The 23348-nt window shown below is 38.6% G+C and overlaps 1 protein-coding gene across 4 annotated transcripts in view; it reads left to right on the top strand.

Moving 5' to 3' along the window:
- TGFBRAP1 (transforming growth factor beta receptor associated protein 1) overlaps positions 1-22646 on the top strand; it is a 28535-nt gene extending 5889 nt beyond the window's left edge. The window contains exons 3-13 of one of the 4 annotated variants that reach the window (XM_085551860.1): positions 1116-2000; positions 2888-3082; positions 4159-4313; positions 9877-9959; positions 12816-13157; positions 14534-14591; positions 14905-15048; positions 15736-15882; positions 16727-16886; positions 17513-17946; positions 18761-22646. In XM_085551860.1, coding sequence (XP_085407986.1) covers positions 2890-3082; positions 4159-4313; positions 9877-9959; positions 12816-13157; positions 14534-14591; positions 14905-15048; positions 15736-15882; positions 16727-16886; positions 17513-17946; positions 18761-18949 — 1905 coding nt within the window. In that variant the 5' untranslated portion in view covers positions 1116-2000; positions 2888-2889 and the 3' untranslated portion in view covers positions 18950-22646. Of the gene's footprint in view, positions 1-1115; positions 2001-2869; positions 3083-4158; positions 4314-7019; positions 7094-9876; positions 9960-12815; positions 13158-14533; positions 14592-14904; positions 15049-15735; positions 15883-16726; positions 16887-17512; positions 17947-18760 lie in introns of those variants that run through there. The other 3 variants (XM_015849926.3, XM_015849922.3, XM_085551863.1) reach the window with 3 other exon arrangements.
- The last annotated feature ends 702 nt before the right edge of the window (positions 22647-23348 follow it).

The raw sequence follows: 23348 nt of genomic DNA, 5'->3' as shown, positions 1-23348 counted from the left end.
CCATGTACGACAACAAATAGAGCTTCTATGAGTATATTAACAGGAAAGGAAGGCCAGGGGAAATGTGTGCCCACCATTGAATGGGGCAGGCAACCACATGCCAGAGAATGCAGAAGAGAAAAAGTCTGAGGGGTTTAATTGTGATTAATCGACGTGGTTTTACTAAAGGATAATTGTCTGACCTGCCTGGTAGTCTTGGTGGGTGAGGAGAGAGCAGTAATGTTGACTTCAGCAAGGCTTTCAGTGCTACCTCCCGTAACATTCTTACAGGCAAACAGATGAAGAACAAACTGGATAGTGAGATAGATTGAAATCTTAGCTCAGTGGGTTGCAGGCAGCAGCACAAAGCCCAGCTTCGGTTCAACCACAAGCTGTGTACCCCAGGGAGCCAATAGTGAGGGCAATACTGATATTAATGACATGGACAGTGGTATGCATTGCACCCACAGTAAGCTTGTATGTGATACCGCAAGTGGGAAGAGGAGCTGATACAAAGGTGATTGCTGCATTTTGTTTAAGGAGAGGCTGAGCAACCTTAGGACTAGTCAGTCTGAAGAAGACAGAGCTTATATAGATTGTACCAGAATTTAAGAAGAAACTTCATTATGATGGTGGCCAAAGGATGGAACCTGAAAAGGGAGTAAGTCTGTTCTCAAAGATACCTAAAAACTGACTGGATGAGGTTTTGGAGCAAGTGAGTTGGACCTGATATAGTGAGTAGGTTCCTTCCCAATTTCATCTAATCAACTTCAATGCGTATATAAATTCTATCTCATTAATTATAGTTTATTCTTTTTCCAGCACTAACTCTTCTCAATGGCATGTGGTTTTGAACAGTTGCATGGTGATCGAGTAGCCTACAAATGGACAGCTGCACCCTATAATGTGCAACAAGCGTGTGTGCTAAGCAGAATGATTCACAAAAGGTTTTGCAAGTCATTTTCTCAGAGCTGGTGATATTGCACAAAGCATAGTAGTCAGTAGCAACCAACATGTTCCTTATTTTCACCCACTTGTAGTATTCCTCATGCTGTCAGCTTTTATAATAACTAAAAGTTTCTGTGTTTCTAAGGCAAGTAAATAATCGTGCTTTTTCTTACTGTGCTTTTTCCCAGATATTTTCACTAAGACTTTTGTTTGGAAACAAACAAAAACACTACAGAATCCATCAGATAAGTATCTAAGTTGGTCCTTTGTTGAGTGTAGAGGGTTGGACTGGATGTCTTCTGGTAGCCCTTAAACTTCTGTAGTTCTACAGATTTGTAGATCTCTGAGCGCTGAGTATTGTTATGTGTCGAGTCACTTTTTGTAACTGGATAGCATATGCATTTCTAATATGAAATCTATCCGTGATTTCATCTATATCAGTTTAGGGTACTGGTTAGGCTGCGTTTGGACTTGATGATCTTCAAGGTCTTTTCCAACCTGGGTAATTCTATGATTCTGATTCTATATCATAAAGCACATTCCTATACTTAACCAGGAATCGTGGCCTTCCTGCTGTTGCTGTTATCCCTGTGTGAAAGTTTGATGAAGACTAGAAATGACATTGTTCTACCTCAGAAGCCTCAGCTTTTGAGAGCTGAGGGCTGTAGACAGATATTGAGTTGTTTAGCACCCTTAATCAAAGGAAAGGGTTGATAATATTGAACCTGCTTTAAGGGATCCAGAAATTTAGCTTCTACACCATGGTTCTGTAAAAATCTACAGCCATCTGTTTTATTCACTTTTTTATTTAGGTCAGGGAGGGAGAGGTGTTAGGTTTTAGTCTGTTTGTTTCCCTTCAGGGTGGCACTGCTAACCAGCTACCCGTACTTCACCCTTACATCATTATTCTCTGTTTGGAAGAGCTTTTGTAAATCAAATAACATAATCTTTTAATCTCCTCTATCCTTTAGAGCTCAGACTCATTCTACCAGCTGCCAAGTGGCTCATTCTTGCTGAAGAGCAATATTCATAGGCATGTCTTTTTAGTGGAGTGAGAATTCTGATATCAAGTGGTACGTGTTCATGTTTTTAACAGAAATTTACATCGTGCTCCATTGTCAAAGAGTTATTGAACAACATCTGCAAGTCTAGACTGCAGTTTTCCATCAGTTAATAGTAGAAAAGTCTCAGGAAGTAGAACTGTTGAATACTAAGAAATGGAAGCAAAGGCAAGTCATATTTGTAAGCTAGGAGGAAGAAGAACAGAATAGTGGCAGCAGAAAAAAGTACATATTAACTGAAGGTACTGGATTTAATATCACTGATTTAGTAAGATAGTGCAGATATCCTTGAGATATTTAAGATTGTTTTTAAAACTATGCTTGGCTTAAAGTATAAAGATATTCAGAAATGATGTATTTTTTTAAGAGGTTTGAAAACTGCCACCTTTCAGGATGTGAAAATTTAGCCATGGCAAAGTGGAGAAGTAAAAAGCTGCATACAGACTGGCATCCTCTTAGGGCGTGTGATACTGCAAGGACCAAATACACCTCTAACGTGGGATAGGTTGGGCTGTGCAGGCCTACTGCTCTTCCGAAGTCTGTATTGTTTGAATATCCAATCTCACTAGATATTTATGGTTTGGAATGAATTTGAACAACATAATAATCGATAACATTACTTTCATAAAAACATTTGTATTATATTTTAGTGGTTTTTTTTTCTCAATATTTTTCATTCTTCATGGTATTTATCTCTGTGGGTGCTGGAAAAAGAACAACTTCAAACTGAACAAACCAACAGGTTTGTAAGATCCGGAGAAGTGTGATGTGCTGCCATTGTGCCATCTGATGCTGCATCTGTTCTTCTGAGACCTGCTATTCCTATACCTTAGTATCAATATTGATGGGGGAAAATGCTCTTCAATTAATGTGAGCCTCAGGCTTCTTTCTTTTTGTAGGCATGTTTGCAACTGTAGATGGCATTTCACAGCGTGCTCCCGTGCACTGGTCGGAGAACGTGATTGGAGCTGCTTTGTGCTTTCCCTATGTGGTTGCTCTGGATGAGGAGTTCATTACTGTGCACAGCATGCTGGACCAGCAGCAAAAGCAAACCCTGCCATTTAAAGAAGGTCATATTCTACAGGACTTTGAAGGTATTAAAGGACACTTTTTCATTTTTTCTTTCTTTAATACCAGTAATTCTGGAACAGACACCACTGTGAGCACAGTCACCTCATTTGGTTGTTGGGTTGTGTTTTTTTCTTTGGGTGGGGGGTTGTTTACTTCTTAAACAAAGATCTAGCAAGCCTGTTAACTCTTGTAACTTCATAGCAAATATTTTTGTCATTTGGGATCCTGCAGCCTGTGATAGGAAAAAATTGTTACCTAGAATTCAGTTCTTCCAACAATGTGTTGAATGTACTTTAATCAAGTTAGTTGTTGTGTGTGGGCCTAGAGTTTTTTCTTGTAACTTAATACTGTTCTTTTAAAAGAAGCTGATGTGATGTTACGAGTCCATAACTGTGGGCTACAGATAGGTGTCCATTTGTAAACTTTGCCAAGAGAACATATCTTAAAATTGTTCTTTTGGATGCCTTTCTATAACAGCTGATAAAGCTTCATAGAATCATAGAATGGCCTGGGTTGGAAAGGACGTCAGATTTTCAACCCTCCTGCCATGGGCAGGGCTGCCAGCCACTAGAGCTTCAGAAATAGGTATTCCATAGCAAGTTGTTAAATACAAATACACATTTATTATTTTTAATGATCTAGCCTGCAATTACAGACTAGATATGCAATACATTTCATATTTGTTTTGGTTTCCTTCTTTTCCCAAGTGAGCTACAAACTGTAGTACTATGAATTGCATATTACTTTTCACTTTTTGCATATAGCTGTACGATTTCCTAATGCAAGCCTGAGGAGAATAGGCTGGCAGTTAAAAGTCTGTTCTCTTAAATCTAATTTTAAAGTGATGACCTGTATGACTCAGTTCAACATAAGAGAAGTATAATCTGTTTCGTTTACTCAGAGCGGGACAAAATCTGCTATCAAAAATAAGTTTATTAGCTTTGAGGGCAATTTACTTGTAAACTGTGCTGTCTGGAGAATACAGTAATAAAAAAGATAAGTTTTAAAACTTTAATTCTATTTAGAATCTTACATTGTAAATGTTAAAGCTTATACTGCTAAAAAGACTGTAAACTCAATGTCTGTTTGCGTTCTACAGGCAAAGTGATTGTTGCTACTAATAAGGGCGTGTATATCATGGTACCGCTGCCTTTGGAAAAGCAGATTCAGGATCTTCTAGCTAGCCACAGGGTGGAAGAAGCCCTCATTCTAGCAAAAGGAGCTCGAAGGAATATTCCAAAAGAGAAATTTCAGGTCTGTGCTTACTTGAATTTTCATGATAATGTAAATTTACACGTTTATGCCAGTGTCAAGTGATCACTGGGCAGGATGGGAGAGAAATTTGCACTGAAGAGAAATCTACTAATGTGTTGTATTATTTCAGCCTGAAGAAACAAACGTGCTACTGAATTGATTTGTGTTGTTAACAGGTGTGATGTTTGCAGCGCTGAGTGTTGCTGTTCTGCTGTTTTTTGGTATTCTTATTTTCCCCCCTTGTTTGTAACTTAAAACCAGAAAACTAGTGATGGGGAAAAGAAACACTGCAGTACTTACTGTAGCTCCCTGTTAACTTGTTGGATATTATTGCTGATTAAAAAAAGTATACTTGATTTCCATTCAGAGTTGGTTTTATTGGGCATTTTCACTGTACCTTAAACTCCATAGTATGCAACTTTAAATACTGTGGTAGAAAGTGTATAACAAACACATCCTAGTTCCAGACTTGTACTGGTATATAACAGAATGGTTAAGATTTCTATGGAGTAAAAAAAGGCATCTCAGTAGCTGTTTGAGTACAAATCTCTAGCACTTGTTTCCTTCTCCCTCTGGTTTATCGTATGATACACATGCTTCTTAATTTACTCCTATCTCTGATCTGGAGTCTGAAATTTGGATAAAATAACATGAAATCTCTCGTAATATAAAGAAATAACCAGCTTATTCTGGAGCAGTATTTTAGAAAGTGAACTTGAAACTATTCACCAAGTATGTGAATGGATGTTTGATGCTTTCTTTCCTTTTGATCTGTAGTCTGCATTAAATCTATATGCAGAGTTGAAATTAATATTTACTTCTTTTTTTTCGATGTACTTTGGAGTAGTACACGGCCATTAAAATGGCATCTTTCAGTTTGCTTAGAAAACATTAAGAATTTGGTACCTGACTGTGGAAATTTTAAAATTTCTGTGGGCCAAAATGAATTTAGTCTATCAGGAAACATGTAAATGTTGTTCAAGGCCCTTGGAAAGAAAACACTGAATGAAATGGAGATTTTTAACAGCTTTCACTTTGATCCTTAGTTCCTCTGTAGAATGCGTGGCTGGGAGATGCTGGATGTAAAAATATTGGCAGAAAAGTGTTTCCGTCCTTTTAGGAAGGCACAACTATCTGGAAGTACTTGAAAACTTGAAAAGTATTGGAAAATATCTCAGCAAATTCAGAATTCAGTTTGCATTTTGTTTTAATGCTTAACTTTTCCTTTGGGATCTACAGAGGCAAACTAAAATCCTTCTGTGAGGACAGAATGTGTGATTGAAATGTCTTCTGTGTATTATGGCCTCTAATTTTCCAAGTATTTCCAGTTTCTGAGGACTTAGAAAGGGAGATGTCTTAATGGCTTTTTTTCCACAGATTTAGTTGCAATTCATTCTATAAGATTTGTGATTAAATCCTCTGAGGTTTTCTTCCTTTTAGGATTTTTCTGCCTTTAGGGTAAGTTACCTTCTGTTTACAAGTGCCTTATGTGCACTTATATGTCTATCTTACTTCCCCAAATTACTGTTTCCAAGAATATTGTTAGGTTTTTTCTGACTTTGTTTTTCAAGGGTATTCAGTCACTTTGGGTCAGCGCTATGGCTGGAAAGCAGAAAATTTATGTGTAAGCAAAACCTCTTGAGGTTTTGAGTTCTAACTACAGACTGATGTTAACTACAGCTTAAATTGATGAAGACTCCCATTGACTTGTTAAAATTATTCAACTTGAATTCGTTGTTGATATGCCAGTCCAACTTTTTTAGAATGCATCAGTAGCTGGAAACATAACACATTGAACTTGCTTTCTAATATGCCTCTGATAATTAATGCTGTCATTACAGTTTTGGTACGAGCATTTTGGTACGAGTCTTTCCTTTGCTGTAGTCTCCCATAATATAAACCTGATGGATTGCATCCAAACTGTGTGCCTCGTGTGCATCTCTTGCATCACTTCTTGGGCATTCTTTAATTGGTCACGTAATCTCTCCCTTCTAACTCATATCTAATAAATATCTTCATGTATCTATTTTGCAAGCTCTACTGATTCATGTGTAGCTGACACATTCAAGGCCTTAATTCACCGTTTTATAGTAGCAGGAGTAGGAAGAGAAAGTTATTGAATTCAGGTGCTTGATCCAGTACCTGTAGGGGTGACTGCAATTGTTTGATACAGTTAGTATACTGCCTTTACTTTCAGTAAAGCTGTTTTAACTTCCTCAGTTTGGAATGGCTTTTGCCATTGCATATGTGACTTGAACTCAGTCAAGGGAGTTCTTGAGGACGCAGGGTTTTTTCTGCAGTTCAGTACTGCATTGTTGCATGCATACGCAGTTGCACACTCTGTTTACTTATATCTACATAAATATGTGTATATATACCAATAATACAGAATGATATTTGGGTTTGAAACAGTAAAGTACTGCATTCTTAGAATTATTTGTACAGCAAATGCTTAGTTTATGGGAAGAAGGTCTTGTGTTAGTAGCTCTAACATTATTTAACACGTGCTCCTGCAGAGTGCATATTTCTGTTGTGTTACATGAATATGTATTTGAGCATCAAGAATTATCGTTAAGTAAAAACTGCTAAACAAGAGAGGTGCAAAGGAAACGGCTTTGCTGAATATCATTTTTTTGGTAGAAGAATAGGAAGGCCTTTCTACCATGCTACCATGAAATGACTGAACACTACTTATTAATTTTTCAGGACAGCTGAAGTTTGCAGAAATCATGGTTGATGGTAGTGAAGACCTTGGTTAGATTGACACACCTCTTGCATAGGTATCTCTTTTTTTGCCTCTCATTTCTCTCTAGTTTCAAAAAACTTGTTAACTGCACACAAACCTGATGAAAACTGAGGTAATTTTCAAGAAAGAATCATTATGGCAGTCTTGTTGGGAATTTTTATAATACTAGAAAGGCTTTTCCAAGCTGCTGGTCGAATTAAGGCTTTGCTATAGCTAATATAGCTTCAACAATCAGCTGTGTTTACTAGTTCTTTTTCAAATAGGAATTAATAAAAATCTTCGTGTTTCTGTAGCTGAACTTCTGTCCTTGCAATTTTTTTAATGTGAATTCAGTCAACAATATGGAATTCACCTAAGGTACTTCGAGTCCTGTAATTGCTCTTCAAAAATGCTGGGAGTGTAACTAAGGCATTGAATTCTGACAGACTGTAACTTAGTACCTTCTTAAATCTGCCAGTTACACTATTCTGGCAAACGAGTCTGGAAGAACTCAGGATCACTTCTATATCATAAACAAAAATAAGCTGTAGTTGGCACATAGATCTGCCTTATTTTTAAAACCCTGCAAAGTATTGCCATACTTTCCAGATCTGCTGCTTCCGTAGTCCTGAGGCATTTTAATGTTTGATGCTTACCTTGTTGGTTTAAGATATGGATCACTCTGGTTGATTTTATCAGTGTATCTTTTAAAGTCGGAAAAGCATCTGCCTGGAGATGTTCTTTGAAATTGGGTAACAAAGGAACAAGTGAGGATACATCAGTGTTTAAATGAAACTGAATGCCACTTAATCAGTTTTAAATTTAACACTGATTTCTTAGGTCTATACTTGAACTATATACAAGCTCTTTTGAAGATTGCTGTAAAGGGTAAGCCATACAATTAAGGCAGTGTCTTCAGTGTGTTAGATCATTGCAAACTTAACTCTGATGCCCTAATTCCTAATGTGTAAATATTAGTGGTCCATCGACTGAAAAAATTGAAAGTGGACATCAGAAAAACTGTAATGTTGGTTTCTCTCTATGGCGTTTGTCCTTCGGCCCTCAGGTAGCAAGCCTGAGGTCAGATTTTGAAGGTTTTTGGCACAATTGGATGCAGGTTGAAATCCTTTACCAGCACCTCTTTGCATCCCATCCTCAGGCAGTTACCAGGCAGCTATTCATAAGCTCACAGGTTTCAATTCACTGGTATAATAACACAATTGTAAATCTAAGATATTTGGGGTATTTGATGTATGTGTTATCATCTGAGGTAGTTTCACTTTATTGCTCTAATTAAGTTCCCTTTTAGCATAGCATTTGTCTGAGAAGGTGTGCAAGGTATCATGTCCCTCTGCTTATCCTTTTATCTCCAACACCAGGGAGGCAAGAGAAGTCCTACTGTTCTACAAATCAATAGTTTATAATGGTTTACTAATGATCACAGATAAGTATTTTTGTAGGATAATTCATTAGTAAAATATGCATAAACTAAATGGACTTAAGACAAGAATTTCTCGTGGTACATCCACAATCTTTAATCAAGATGAAAAAATCAGTCTACTCTGCTTGAAATATGCCTGAATTGTGTGCCTATATGTACTGGAATTTCTCTGGCTGTTCTCATTGAAAATGGAAGTCTTATTAATAACAGCATTCATGTACTCTGCTTGATATCAGAAAGCTGCATATTCATGATAAAGGGGAAGGGTAAAGTTGAGAGCATGTGGAAGTGGTTAGTTGTATTCACGTAACACTTGTGCTGTCTCAAGCGGTGGATGCTTTGCAAATCACAGTTCAGGTTCCTTACAGTAATTTTCCTTTTGCTGTTGGAAATATTTGAACTACAATGAATTTAATGGTAACCAATTCACCATTCTGATTAAAAACATATATAAAAATATATATTCAAAGCAGATTTGTTCATTTGCTAATGATTTTTTTTCTTTGGGAAACTTTTTTTCTGTCTAGGCATGATCTTAACAACAAAACTCTATAACACATTGCTTCCCTTGTGCTTTACTTGTGCTTTTTCTAACCATGTTTTACGTGCATTTTGTGATGTGTTCTGTATTTGATAAATTGAACTGTTTTAAAAGCATTTGTTTATTAAAAACAACAACAAAAACACCTGTTAGAAAATCAGAAATATTGACATCAACTGGGAAAAGAGGCTGTGAAGATCTCCATCTAAGCAGCAGAAGTATGGTCAGAAGAGGAGGAAGTTGGCTATTTGTTTTCAGCTCAGACCCTTTTGTTTGTCTTTTCTTGTCTGGTGAATTACAAGAACTTTAAAGATCACAGTATCACAGTATCACAGTCTCGTGCGGGTTGGAAGGGACCTTAGAGATCATCAAGTCCAACCCCCAGGATTCGAGCCTCCTGTGTAGCAGAGCGGCACTTCTACCACTTGCACCACAGGGGGGATTCGAACCCGGGCCTCCGGTGTTGCAACGGGGCATTCCTACCACTGCGCCACCGGGGCACACAAGATAATCATTGGCCTTCACATTTGCAAATACCTTAAAGGAAAATTGGAGGCAGGTCAGACTGGTGTTAGATGAGTCAGTGTCTGGATGAGAGAACTTGAATTTGCTGTTCATTGATGTAAATTTTTGTGGATAGTGTTGCATTTCCATACATTTGTGAAAGTAACTCAGCCTGGGCAGCAGATTCAGAGTATATGTGGGTACATACAATTTAATATCATGATATTATTATTGCATGCTACGTAATGGTTCCAGTTGAAAGTCATGTCTTCAGTGTTTTTATGATGTACTTTTTACATCTCTGACTAAACTCCTTAGAAATATAATAGTTTTTCCCCCTTCTCTTTTACAGGTAATGTACAAACGAATCTTGCAGCAAGCAGGTTTTATACAGTTTGCACAGCTTCAATTCCTTGAAGCAAAAGAACTCTTCAGGTAATTGTGACAAGAAATTTAGTAATTTATCTTTAAATAAGGAGTTAGTGTAATTGGCCTTAAAAACACTTGGTTTCTTGAATCGTTTTTTGATGTTGATGTGTGTTCAGTGGCCAGGATTCTATAGCAGTGCAGCTGTCTTGACTACGGTTTGACCCTTCAACCTCAACTCTTTTATTCCTTTACCCCCAAATTCCTGGCAGCAATTGCCTGTAGTCTATTCTGGGAGTCCTGCCTTGCTAGTAGTGGTTTAAAGGTCTTTAAAAGCAATTAAGCAGAAAATGCATCCTTCAGTGAGCTCCAGCACCTTGTGAGTGGAAGGGAGATGGAATAGCCAAGTTCAGTTCTGCTGCATCTATCCAGATGGCAGTCCATCTGACAAGTGAGTTTCAGTGAACAGTATTATGCAAGATCCTTTATAGAGAAGGTGTTCCATGAGAAAACTTGCTGTCCAAGCATGAATTTTGAAGCTGGGTCTGCATCCTAGGGTGTTTCTTTTTCAGCCTCGGCCATCATACCCAGTGCAAGTGATATCTGATTGTCTCAGTGTATATCAGGGCATAATCTTGTTCATTCTAAGTTTATTGGTATTTGAAGGAAAAATGAGAAAGATAATGACAATCTATGCAAATACTTCCCAATCTGCATGTATTGTTCTGCTGGTGGTGTAAGTTAGTGTTAGTCAGAGATAATTCACTTTAAAATGCCAAAGGGCCACTTGATATATGTCTGAGGAGAAGGTGATCAATGAATCGGTAGCAGCAGAAGCTTCAAGGAACTGATAAGATGTGGATCTGCTGCTGGCCAAATCTGTAGCAAGACTGGCTCATTTCTCAGAAAATATCTATGAGTTACAGATTAGACAGATAATAATTGCATTGGACTAAGTCTCATTTTTTTATATCAATAATCCTTGGCTAACCTTGTCCAAATAATTATCTTATTCTTAAAGTCATAGTTCGTAGAGGCTGAAGCTTTTAAAAGGAATGCTTTACTACTAAGTTCCTTCTGGTTATGCTGATGCTTCCAAATACTGGCTAACGCTGACAAAAAGGAAGGAAGTAGTAGCCAGATTTAAACTTTTAGTAGCTAAACAGAAGGAGGGAAGAACTTCTTTAGCTGAATCTGTTAACCTTAAAATGAGCTGTCACAGCAGGATTTGTTTGATTTGACAGACTCTTATTGCTAGCATTGTATAATCCATTATAACCTACAATTTGTGCTTTTTCATGTTGCTACCATTGGGGATTTACACATACATAAAGCAAACAGTGTGTTTAGCAGGCTGTTGGTGAATTCGTCATAGTGGGGTGAAGTCATCATAATGTGGAATATCAAAACTAAATGCAAAATCCAAAAAGGGGAAATAAAGGAAATTTCAGCTGCAGGAATCAGCAAAATAGATGTGAACATCTGTTTTATTAGAGGCTGACCTTTCTAGTGAGAGAGATTAAGCTTTTTAGGCAGTAGAGTGTGAATCATTTCATTCAAGGCCAGGCTGGATGTGGCTCTGGGCAGCCTGGTCTAGTGGTTTGTGATCCTGCACATAGCAGGGGGTTTGAAACCAGATGATCATTGTGGTCCTTTTCAACCCAGGCCGTTGTATGGTTCTGTGATTCTCTGAAGCCTCTTTTTCCAGGACTCTCTTTGCTTGCTTACTGCTCTTAAATTTCTTGCTATTGCTGCTGTCTCCCAGAATTTTACTCTTCTGGTAGATTCAATAGCCCGTGGACATCCTTAAGTCATACTTTTAAAGTTCTAAGTAGTTGTTAACAATGAGGTGCTTCTTACTAGTTTGTGTTTTCTGGGTAGTTTGGAGATTATTTTTCTGGCACGACGTGAACAAATTGGAGCATGCCTTCAGTGCTTTAATTACTTCAGAACAATAGATGATTAACCCATTTAGTAGACCAATGAACAGCAGAAGAGTTGAGGTTGGAAGGAGCCTTTGGAGGTTCCTGCTCTAGCAAGGCCACTGAGAGCAGATTACTTGGATCTTTATGTGGAAAGATAACGATAGGACAAAGGGCAATGGTTCTAAACTGAAAGAAGGGTGAATAATATTAGATCAGGGAGAAGATCTTTACTCCAAGGGAGCCCAGAGAAGCTGTGGTGCCCCATCCCTGGAGGTGCTCAAGGCCGGGTTGGATGGGGCCCTGGGCAGCCTGAGCTGGTGGGGGGTAGCCCATGGCAGTGGTTTGGGGCTGGATGGGCTATGAGGTCCCTTCCAACCTAAGTCATTCTGCAATTTCATGATCATTTACAGTTATTGCCTATGGGATGAAAAAATGTTCCTGCTCTATTTAGTTCCATGGCTATAAAAAGTTTTGAGAATTTTCCAGTCAGTTTTGTGAATAGGCAAGTCTTTCTGAGGTTGCTGATGGTTGTATAGAGTAATATACTTGTGTTACAATGTGCTACATAGTCTTTTTGGCTTCCTGGAAGGTTTCACTGTCTGTCTTGTTGGGTTTCTTTGTCTCAGTCAGCTACCATTACATATTGATAAAGTCTAGGACAGTCCCAGGATCTTCCCTGGAGCTGTTCAGCTGATGTTCGTTTGCTTGTTTCTCCCTGTATGCCACCAAGAAGCTGTAAAATGTCAGAGGCAAAAGACGGGACAGTCTCTGCATTCTCAGTAATCTACTGGAGATTTAAAAATATATAGAAATATTAAAAGAAAATCCAAATTTGTTCTGACAATACTTGATGCAGCAGGCAATAGCTTTCAGAATCTCATGACATATTAGTGTCCTGCCTCTAGCATGTGTGCACACGTTCCCAGAATGTTATTTTTTTGTGCCTATGTATACTTTTTCTTTCTTTTTTGCTTCATCTAGTTTGACACTGTAATTGCAGAAGCGGCCAGCTTGATGTCCGGGAGCTGATCTCTCTCTACCCCTTCCTGTTGCCTACTTCCTCTTCATTTATACGGTCTCATCCTCCGCTGCATGAATATGCTGACCTAAACCAGCTGACGCAAGGGGACCAGGAGAAGATGATCAAATGCAAACGATTCCTCATGAGTTACTTGAATGAAGTCCGCAGCACTGAGGTTGCAAATGGCTACAAGGAAGATATCGACACGGCCTTACTTAAGTTATATGCAGAGGCAAATCATGAAAGTCTGCTGGATCTGCTGGTTTCAGAGAACTTTTGTCTTCTAACAGATAGCGCTGCCTGGCTGGAAAAGCACAAAAAGTGAGTGGATTTTTAGAGTATGGAACCTTTCAGTTCAGGAAGTAAAACGTTTGACCTAAAAAGCTGTTGACTTCTAGAGTGATGCATTTCTGACTTAATGTCCAAAAGCAAATTTTACCTAAAAATCCCCAAATTTGGGGATAAAGGTCTTAATTGACAATCAGAGGTGAAAGAAAACTTTTCTAGTGGAATACAGATTTTTCCCCTTGAAACTGTGTCCAGTGCAAAAATTACTACTGGTGTGGATTTCAGTGGGCAAAAAGCAGTTTATTTGCCCTTGTGGTAGTGTGAGAGCAGAATGGATGCAGCAGCAGCGGTAGTACTAAATGTTTAGGACATAATGAAAGAATGCCTCAAAACATGCTAGGTAGAAGCTGTTAAATAACAAGTAGCTTTTAAATTGTAGCTGCGTATTTGAGGCAAGAAGGAAAAGCTGCTTTTGAATTTTGAACTCGCTGTGCTCCCACTGATTTGCCAAAGGGACACTGCTTAGGATTACAGAATGCCCCAGATTAGAAGGGACCTCAAGAATCACAGATCTCCAACTCCCACCCCCCACCCCACCACAGGTAGGGCCACCAACCTCCACAAATGACTGAATTACTTCAATTTAGAAATGCCAATGGATAGAAAGAGAAAATTAATTGGAAAAAAATAGAAATTAAAATCACTCCAGTCGTAGGTAACCTTTCTCTTTGATTTCATTTCTTCAGTCTTTAAAGTGTGTGGTGCAGTAGTAGCAACTACAGTTATGGAGAGCAGACTTTAATTGTGATTAGATTTAGTGCAGCGGTTTTATTGAGTACTCTTGGTATGTGTGCTTTGTGGATTTGAAATGCATAACATAGTTTGTGAGAGCAGTCATTATAGAACTTGAGCTTCATTTGTATTACAATACACACAAAAAACAATCTGTGATGGTACCATGTGAAGCTCTTCCTTACTGTAGCATGAAATCAAGTTAGGTAAAGAAAAATATATTTCTGATGGCAAAACAAAGTTTTAAAGAAAAGCAGCATATACATTTGATTTTAATTGCACATGATTAACTGTTGGCAGAATGCTTATTCTTTAGAGCTGTGTTACATCTGTATGTGAAATACAGATAACAGCATGAGAATCATCTCTGAATTGACCGATGATTTGTAAACATTTAAATTAGAGTTAGTAACTTCTAACTATTTTAAGAGAAAGGAGGGACATGGATGCTTTACTAGGAAAAGACTTCTTTCCTTTGAATGTAGACATGACTGTGTGCATGTCACTTAGAAATCCCACTGTAAGCAACTATTTGTTAGGTTCTAAACTAATCAAACCATAGTGAAGTTGATAGGAAAGTTGTGTCAATTTTAGTACTGTTTTCTATTTTCATACAGGTATTTTGCCCTTGGTCTTCTGTATCACTACAATGGTCAAGATGCCGCAGCACTTCAGGTTAGTATAAATCTTTTAGTATGAGTAATTATAAAATCCTACCTGTTATACTGCTAAGTGTTCTCAGATGGTGAAACCACACATTGTGGGTACTGAATTAGTTGAATCTTGCAGGTACAAGAAAAACATGTGATGGAGAGGAAGTGTGAATTCTGTAATCAGTGAGGTCCCTCACAATTGGTGTTCATATAAGCTTTTTAACTGCATGCATACCATGGCTAATGCTAAGTGTTATTATAGGCTGTATACTTTCTGAGTCGTAAGAATGTTTAAATACTTTCTAATCTTTGTTGGTTGTTTGTTCTTTTTCCAGTTATGGGTGCAAATAGTTGATGGAGACATCGAAGACTCTACACGTTCAGATCTGTATGAATATGTAGTAGACTTCCTGACATTCTGCTCAGACCAGGATCTGGTGTGGAAATACTCTGAATGGGTTTTACAAAAAAATGAAGAGGTTTGTGATTGGTGTACTTGTTTTGTTGGTTTTTTTTTTTTCACATTTCTAAGATAATTTTCAGGTCTTTCATTCATAAAAGTTCATTTAAAAGGTTAGCTGCTGCTGCTTTTTCTTATAAGCAAACTCCAGTGAAGAGTGGTGTTTATGCTGGGCTGTGGAATAAACAGCCTTCATTCTACACGACATCTCATTGCTTATAAACAACAACATCAAAAGCCTTATTCCAGCAGAAGTAAAAATGCAATTTTGTAATACCTTTTATACTTTATTAGCCTGTACTGGTGGAATAGGTCATTACCTTAGCAGTATTGATATAAAGTTCAGTTTCTGTGTGACAGATTTAATTCATGCATATTCAGATCTCCAGCTTACACTTCAGTCCTTTGCAGTAAATTGTCCCACTGTTATGCTGATCTGTTCAGTACCTCTTGTAGCTGGTGTAGAGTATATTGAACAGAAGATTTATAGTCATGGCAGTGTGTAGACTGCTTATTGAGGTAAGGGAGATAGAAGTGGGTATGATTACATTAAGCACAAAGTAGTGTATTCTTAATAGTCCAAGAGGCAGTTTTGTGTTGTCTTCTGAATAATGTACCAACTGATCTGGTAGTGCTGTTAAACAAATATTGAAATGATAAAAAAATGGTTGACATTGAGTTCCTAAAAGCAATTACCTATTTCTAGGTTGGAGTGCAGATTTTCACTAAAAGACCTTTGGAAGAACAAGAGAAAAACAACATTGATCCAGATGATATCATCAGTTGCCTTAACAAATATCCTAAAGCACGTATTAAGTATCTAGAGCATCTTGTATTGGAAAGAAAAATAGAGGTGAGTCCTGCAGGAATACCAAAAGTAGACTGCATGCTAAATCCTATTATGTGCAATGAGCAACTCTGAAGCAAGCCAAAATCTAGAAGAAGTGAGCATTATTTAAGGCATTTAGATATTAAGCTTTCCATGCTCTCTGTATTTTATGGTTAGACTAGGAGATAAGAAACTGTGATCTATATTCTGTTGTCTTCATCTTTTCAGCTCTCACTGTGGCAAAACAATTGCTTAACTTTGCATCTGATTATCACATGCTTGTCTGCCTTGCTGGTGAGGCTCATTCCATAAACAGTGATTTAGGATTTTTTGATGAAAATGTCCTTGGTATGTTTGCTACTATTTGGTATGGCATTCATTTAGACTAAAAAGTACATCCTGGAAGGGTCATACACATGAAACTTTGAGATACCTGCGAAGTGTACAGGAGAAGGTGAAACAAGGATGTGTTCAATCTATCAGAGATTGCTCGGAAACCTTTTTATTTATTTATTTATTTATTTATTTATTTATTTTCCCGTTGTGTGCCATTTGTCATTTTCAAACATCCAAACTTACTGTCGTATAGATACATAGATATATTCTACCTTGTCCTTTTGGAGAGAGAGAAGTAAACATGCACCTCTAACTCTAAAATTCCAAGCATCTCCTATGTTTATCCTATCTTGTGAAGCTGGTCTGAATAAGTTCACTATTTGCATGAACTAAAGATTTCTGACTAATTGGAATTAAATGAATGAACTTGAACATCTTCCTAGAATTACATAAATATCAATTGAAATGTTACAGATGGGGCGAAGGGATTGTCTTTGTAAACGTGAGCTAACATCATTTATTGCATCTGTAGAAAGAAAAGTACCACACTCATCTAGCTGCCTTGTATTTGGAGGCGATACTTCATCTAAAATCTGGGACCACAGATAACTGTATGGAAACAATTGAACTGCTGTTGAAACTACGCAGCCTTCTTCAGAAATCTGATCTTTATAGGATTCACTTTATTTTGGGTAAGATACGTTTCTCTGTAGTTCTGCTTTCTACTGGGACCAACATATAGTATTTACTAAGTCCAATAGTCTAAGTCTGAGATATCGTAGATCCATAGGATGGTTTGGGTTGGAAGGGACCTTTAAGATAACCTAGTTCCAACCCCCCTGCTATAGGCAGGGACACCGTCCACTAGACTGGGTTGCTCAAAGCCCCATCCGACCTAGCCTTGAATGTTTCCATGGAGTGAACATCCACGTCCTCACACTGGGCCACTTGTTCCAGTGTCTGGTAGGGTGCTATGTTTTTGTTCTAGGTGAAAAACACAGCTGATAACACCCCAGTGGTTATTTTTGTTGTACAGCAGTGTTGTACAGAACCAAGGCCGTTCCAGTTTCTCAGCAAAAGGCTGGGAGGAAACAGAATCAGGATAGCTGACCTTCACTGGCTAAAGGGATATTCCATACCATATGGCATCATGCAGAGAGTCTTGAAGGGTGTGGGAGCACATCTCTCTCTTCTGCTTGCTGTGGAGCTAGCTGGGTTGCCAGCTTCTCTGCAAAATGAGTAGAAATTGAGCTCTGTGGACTTGATGAATTGGGAAGAGAAAGTAGCAGTCTTTTCCACCTTGTTTCTCACTTAACAGACAAAATCCGTGGCACAGACCTTCACATGGAAAGTGCAATTTTATATGGAAAACTAGAAGAACACGAGAAGGCTTTGCATATCCTTGTTCATGAGTTAAAGGACTTCCGTGCTGCTGAAGAATACTGTATATGGAACTCTGAGAACAGAGATCTACCGTACAGACGGAGGCTCTTCCATATGCTGCTGTCAGTATATCTGAATCCAGACACTTCGGATTGTGCACTCGTCACGGCTGCTGTAGATCTCTTGAATAACCATGCTGCTGAGTTTGATGCAGCTCTGGTTTTGCAGCTGGTGCCTGACAGCTGGTCAGTGCAGCTCCTCTCCCCATTCCTGGCTGGAGCGGTGAGGCAAAGCATTCATACAAAAAGAATGACTCAGGTTGCACTTGGGTTAGCACAAGCCGAAAACTTGATCTACAAATATGAGAAGGTAGGGTTTTGTTATGTTTTGTTTATAATATAGGCACTTTGAAGTTTTAATACGAGTCTGAGGATTTAATTATAATCAGACACCTTAAGAGTGAGGGCAAAATTGACTTCAGGTCCTTGGCAATTCTAATTGCTACATTTATTACATTTTTGTGATGGCTACTATAGTCAATGTTATGCTCCTATTACACAAAAGGGGAGGTGGGGCTTTGAAAAAGGAACAGCTTTGAACTGAATGGAATGATGGAAATACATTTGGGATTTCCAGATTAATGAATTTCTTCCACAATTTTTTACCAACTGAGTTTTGTTTTCGTTTGTTTGTTTGCTGGGACTGAAGCATGTCAGAAGTTGCAAGAAAGCTTGCACAACACTTGGCATTAAAGCTTATTAATAGCTTTTGATTTTGTTAAATCCACTTGAGGAGTATTTTTGTTATTATGTGGAGCAGTGTTAAAGTTTTTTTGAGTATGATTAGATCTGTTTCCTTCTAATGAAGGTTTATCCAGCAAAATCTGTCTGCAGTAAGAACTCAGCAGTGCTCTGTTTGCTGTGGAGTTGTGTTCTTGTTTAGCAACCTGTACCAGGTTTTCAGTTGCATTGAATGTGCCTTTCTGTGTGAAGCACAGAAACAATCTGGTATGGATACAGAGACTGAATTTCATGTTAAATAGTTCAAGCTACTTTTGCCATCAATTTGGTACATTTGAAATAATTCACAGGTGTAACCAGTGAAGTGTTGCTTTTTTTCTGCTGTATCTTAATTTGACTTCATTCATTAGTAAATACATATTTGGATTTTTTTTCCTCCTTAGGTCAAACATAAAGGAACTCCAATTCTCCTTTCGGACAAAAAGGTCTGTCAGGTGTGCCAAAATCCTTTCTGTGAGCCCGCATTTGTAAGATACCCAAATGGGGGTATGGTCCACACACACTGTGCTGCAAACAGACATCTGAACTCAAATGTGACTCCTTGTTCTTCCAGCTCCAGCAGTGAGACTTGAAATATGTTCCAGGTTCCAGAGGTTCCCATGACTTATATCACACTGAAAGTGGACTGGAAAAATTGAAAGAAACCAAGTGCAGCTACTTTAAGCATAAATCAAGATGAACTGATAGTTATTGGGTTAATGGGAAGACTTAAGTATAAAATATGGCCAATTGCCTCTCAGTTTCTAATGAATGTAAATAGAGGGGAAAAAAAATCACTACCAGAAATGGAGAGGTGCAAATATAGACTTCTGTATATAGTAATAAGCAGTCAAAGAAAGTGAGCCTTTTTTTCCACAGTGAGGACTAATGTTACGGAGACAAGGTAAACCATTATTTTCAGAAATGTCACTTTGCACTGAATGTGGTGTTGATACATTGGTAGAGGTGGAGATGGTATCTATTGGAGTAGGAATTCTTGGAGCATTGCACAACAAGACTGCCATCGTGCAGCTGACTGTCAGGACAGAAACACTTTGCTCATGATGTTTGCTGCAGCACGTCCTCATTTGGGCTGGATTCTCTTCCCCAGGATCAATAATGAACGTGTTCTTTGCTCTACAAGTTGTTGGCTTTTGCACTTTTTCGTACTCTTATTTCCTTCCTCTCTCCTTTGCTGTATAGAATTTAAACTTAAGCGCTAGCCCGATAATTTTCTGCTCCTATCGTTACTGTAGTAAACTGAGTGGAAACTGATAGACTTGGTCACACAGCTGCGCATGGATGAAGAAATGAAGTCAGATTACCTGGTCAGACTGTAGTCACTTTTTTATGGGAAAAGAAACTTTTAATATTGGTTTATTTATTAATATGCAAATATACTGTACATACAGTTGAATACATTTATCTTATATCATCATGGAGGATAAAGGATGTAGCTGATGTGGGAGTGTGTAGGTTATGTGCTTAAATGTTTGTTATAACTTAAGCAGACTGAAACTCAACAAGAATGGGTATTAATACCTGTGGATTACTTAGTGCAATCATGGGAAGGTGGCATAACTGGGAAGAAATCTTCTAAGGTGCACTACAGAGATATTGGATTTGTTGTGTTCTACAAAATGTTCTGTAAACTACAGTTTTCCAGACAGCAGCAAAACTTGTACTGAATAATCACGATAAATCATTCAACCATTTTAAAGCAGTTGATGGGCTGCTTCCCACAAGAGAGGCTCAAAAACAGTAGCTCAAATAAAATAGTATTTCAAAGTGAAAGCTCAATGCAGCTGAGAGTGCCAGTAGAGCTGATTACTGCTTTAGTGTTCCAAACCAGAGCTGAGACTTTCAGCAGGGCAGGTTATTTGCGTGGTAGCATCTGGATGTGGGCTTGGAAGAGATCTCCTGTTACAGAAACATCGGCTTATGGAACAGCTTTTTCAACACCAGAAATGGGCAACCAAGACTACATGTGGGGGGGTTGGAGGGGAGTATCCATTTCTTTGTCTTGAAAGTAAAAGTCATTTGGATCTTTGCTGAGTCAGAATTCAGTAGTGCTGTTGTATTGAGTTTTAAAGAAAGTAATTAAGTTTTGCAGCTCCTTCTGCTCAGACATGAAAGACAAACTTAATGAAAAGCACCTTCCGAAAGGCGTTCTCTCTCATTTCTGAGTTGTGGTACGAGTGATTCTCCTGTGTAGCCTTGGTATGAGCAGGTTCTGTGTCTCATATTTCTGAGCAACCTGTGTACAAACAGCAATGAGAAATTTCTAGTTCCACGTCTTCAAAACAGTTGCAGGTAGGGGCGGAGGCTTTACAAAGATTGGAGAAGCCAGTTGTGTTCATTGGCGTGCTGCTTATAGATACTTCCTTTTGCTGTGAGCATCCTCAGTGTGCTCTTTGTTTCTGTCTTATAGGGAGGTAATAAAGCAGACGTCACTCTCTGAGCTTAAGGTGTTCAGACCATGAGGTAGTGATGAGCTCTGTCAACTCGTGTTGCAATGGAATAGAGATCATATTATTCGGATTACATCAAAACAATTAATTATTATGGTGTGAAAAGATACATCAGTAAAATACATAAGGATTATTAATAAAGATTTTCTTCAGGGTTTTACTTTTGATTTAAAATATAGCAGAAACAAATACATGAATAGGAGCAATGCTAAGGTAGCAGATTTGCAATCACAGATGACCAAGAAGGCAATTAATGTTTAATTTGGGAGATTGGATCCTTTTAGTTCTCCAGGAACGTGGAGTGGAAAAACACTAACATTTGTTTATACATTTTCACCTGTTGGGTTTTTTTTTCTTCTTTCAGTAAAATTGTGTGTTATGACTCGTGTGGATGAGTTAATGTGTAAGTCCCTCAGAAGTAAAATGAAAAAGCAAAAGCAGAGTTATGAGGCTGAGGTAGGGCCTAGGAGCGCTGTGGAAGGTGAGCGGTGCTGTTGTAGCGAGTGTACAGCACTTCAGCACCAGGGATAACGCTCAACCAGGGGAGATGGTAGCCCGTGTCAGGGTGGTGTGTGTTATCCTCTGTTTTATAGGCAGGAAATACATGAAAGTGTGTGCACTGAAGTACCCTTTGGCAGGGCAACCACTACACCTGTCAGGCTCTGGAAGGTTAAGCTTGATGTGATCTTTAGGAGTTCTTAGACCTGCCCTTGGAGAAGAGAGATTCAGTCAGAATATTTTTTCTTTATGCAGCTGTTGATAAGGTTAAAAAGAAGTGTGTGTGTGTGTGTGTGTGTGATATACATATGTGTTTATATATACATATATTGTGGGTCATCATGTGATGTTTTTTTCCCTCCCTAAGGCAGAAAAGAGAGGAGAAAAAAAAGAAGTGCCTATAATCTGATGCTCTGTTCAGATGAATAGCCGTGTGCTTATGACTAGAGAGAATTTCAGATAGGTCTTAATTTCTGTGATTTAAAGAAGAAAAATGATCATGTCACTAATAGTACAAGAATAATGGGCTGAAAGTGTGGAGAAAACAAATCTTGTTATACAGAGCACATTACACGTTACCTATGGGCTGACCGCTTCAGGCAGCATTGTGGCTTCTTGGTTACAAGAGGAAATTGTATTTAGTGCCAACTTCCAAAAGCTCTTAACTTGCGTCACAGTTCTAACACTAAATTGTAGGTATAAGTCTGAAGAGTTCTGGATGTTCCTTGGCATCACTTAAGCACATCAACAACACGAAACCTGAGTAATGTCGGCTGTGGGAAGGTAGCGGTAGGGATGGGGAGTATGTATGTTTTAAGACCTCTGTTATATGCTGGAAAACACAAGCATTATCCTAACTGTCTACTTAGTCTTTATAGCAGAATCTCCTGTTTGCTGGACTCCTATCCCAAATGACATTAAAAGTGTTATTTTCTACAGTTATAAGAGATAAATTCATTTTACTACACTTCTCAGTTTGCTTAGATCTAACTCTACCTTAACCAGTACCTATCCATTGAGTTGCCCTCCTATTGCCTCTACTGTTTTGTTTTCTCCTGCTGTACAAAACTTTAGAGCTTGTGCCCTGTGAGCACTGATAATTAAACGTGCTGCTATTTTTAAAGGGAAAAAGAAAGAGGAATAATGTTCTGTAATGTTCGATTAAAAAGCTAAAAGTCCCTTGCATTAAATTGGTCCGATGGAAATTGATACTGTTCGTGCTTTCTGAACTAACGATTATGTTGGTGAACGTATACAGCAGTATGTGAGATGTACAAATGTATAAATATGTTGATTTGTAATAAAACTTCTTTTAATTACACTTGTTGTTCATTCCTGGATGCAATGGGATGTGAACAGCTGTGTGAAGGACACATTCAGTGACTGGCAGATGAAGATAATCAAATAGAAAGGCTGAATTTCAGCAGCTACAGGGTCTTCATGAGTGAAGACAAATGGCTGTTTCAGCACTGGTGTTCATGAAGAAGAGGATAGAGTAGGCAGCAGCCTGGGGCAAGTTCTGCTAGGGAATGTGGTCCTAGTGATGCTATGCCACATCCACACGGTTCTTGAACACTTCCAGGGACAGTGACTGCACCACCTCCCTGGGCAGCCTGTGCCACTACAGCACCACTCCTGAGAAGAAATTGTTCCTACTATCCAACCTGAACCTCCCCCAGCACAACCTCAGGCTATTACCTCATTGCGTTACTGCAACAAAAATGGCAATGCAAAAAGGCAGCATAAAAAAAGCACAGTGGAAGTTCAGCCTGTTTTACCCCTGGACAGTGGTTAGAAAATAGCCTGTGCTAATCACCCAGTTGGCATCTCCTTCCAAGGCGATCAATAGGGCACTGCCGTTCTGGCAGCAATGGGCCCCAGGGGCCCAGTCCAAAACTAACATCCATAGCTGCAGGACAGCACAAGGTCAGAAAGGCCAATGCTGCCAATGGGACACTGATGGCTAAACACCAGCAGGTTTTCAGTAGGTAATGAGGCTGATGATAACATTGCCTCAAAAACT

Source organism: Coturnix japonica, chromosome 1, assembly GCF_054131305.1.
Source record: "Coturnix japonica strain WE chromosome 1, WE-NBRP24, whole genome shotgun sequence".
Classification (NCBI taxonomy): Eukaryota; Metazoa; Chordata; class Aves; order Galliformes; family Phasianidae; genus Coturnix; species Coturnix japonica.
Note: the sequence above shows the minus strand (reverse complement) of the source record. Positions and strands in the feature narration are given on the sequence as shown.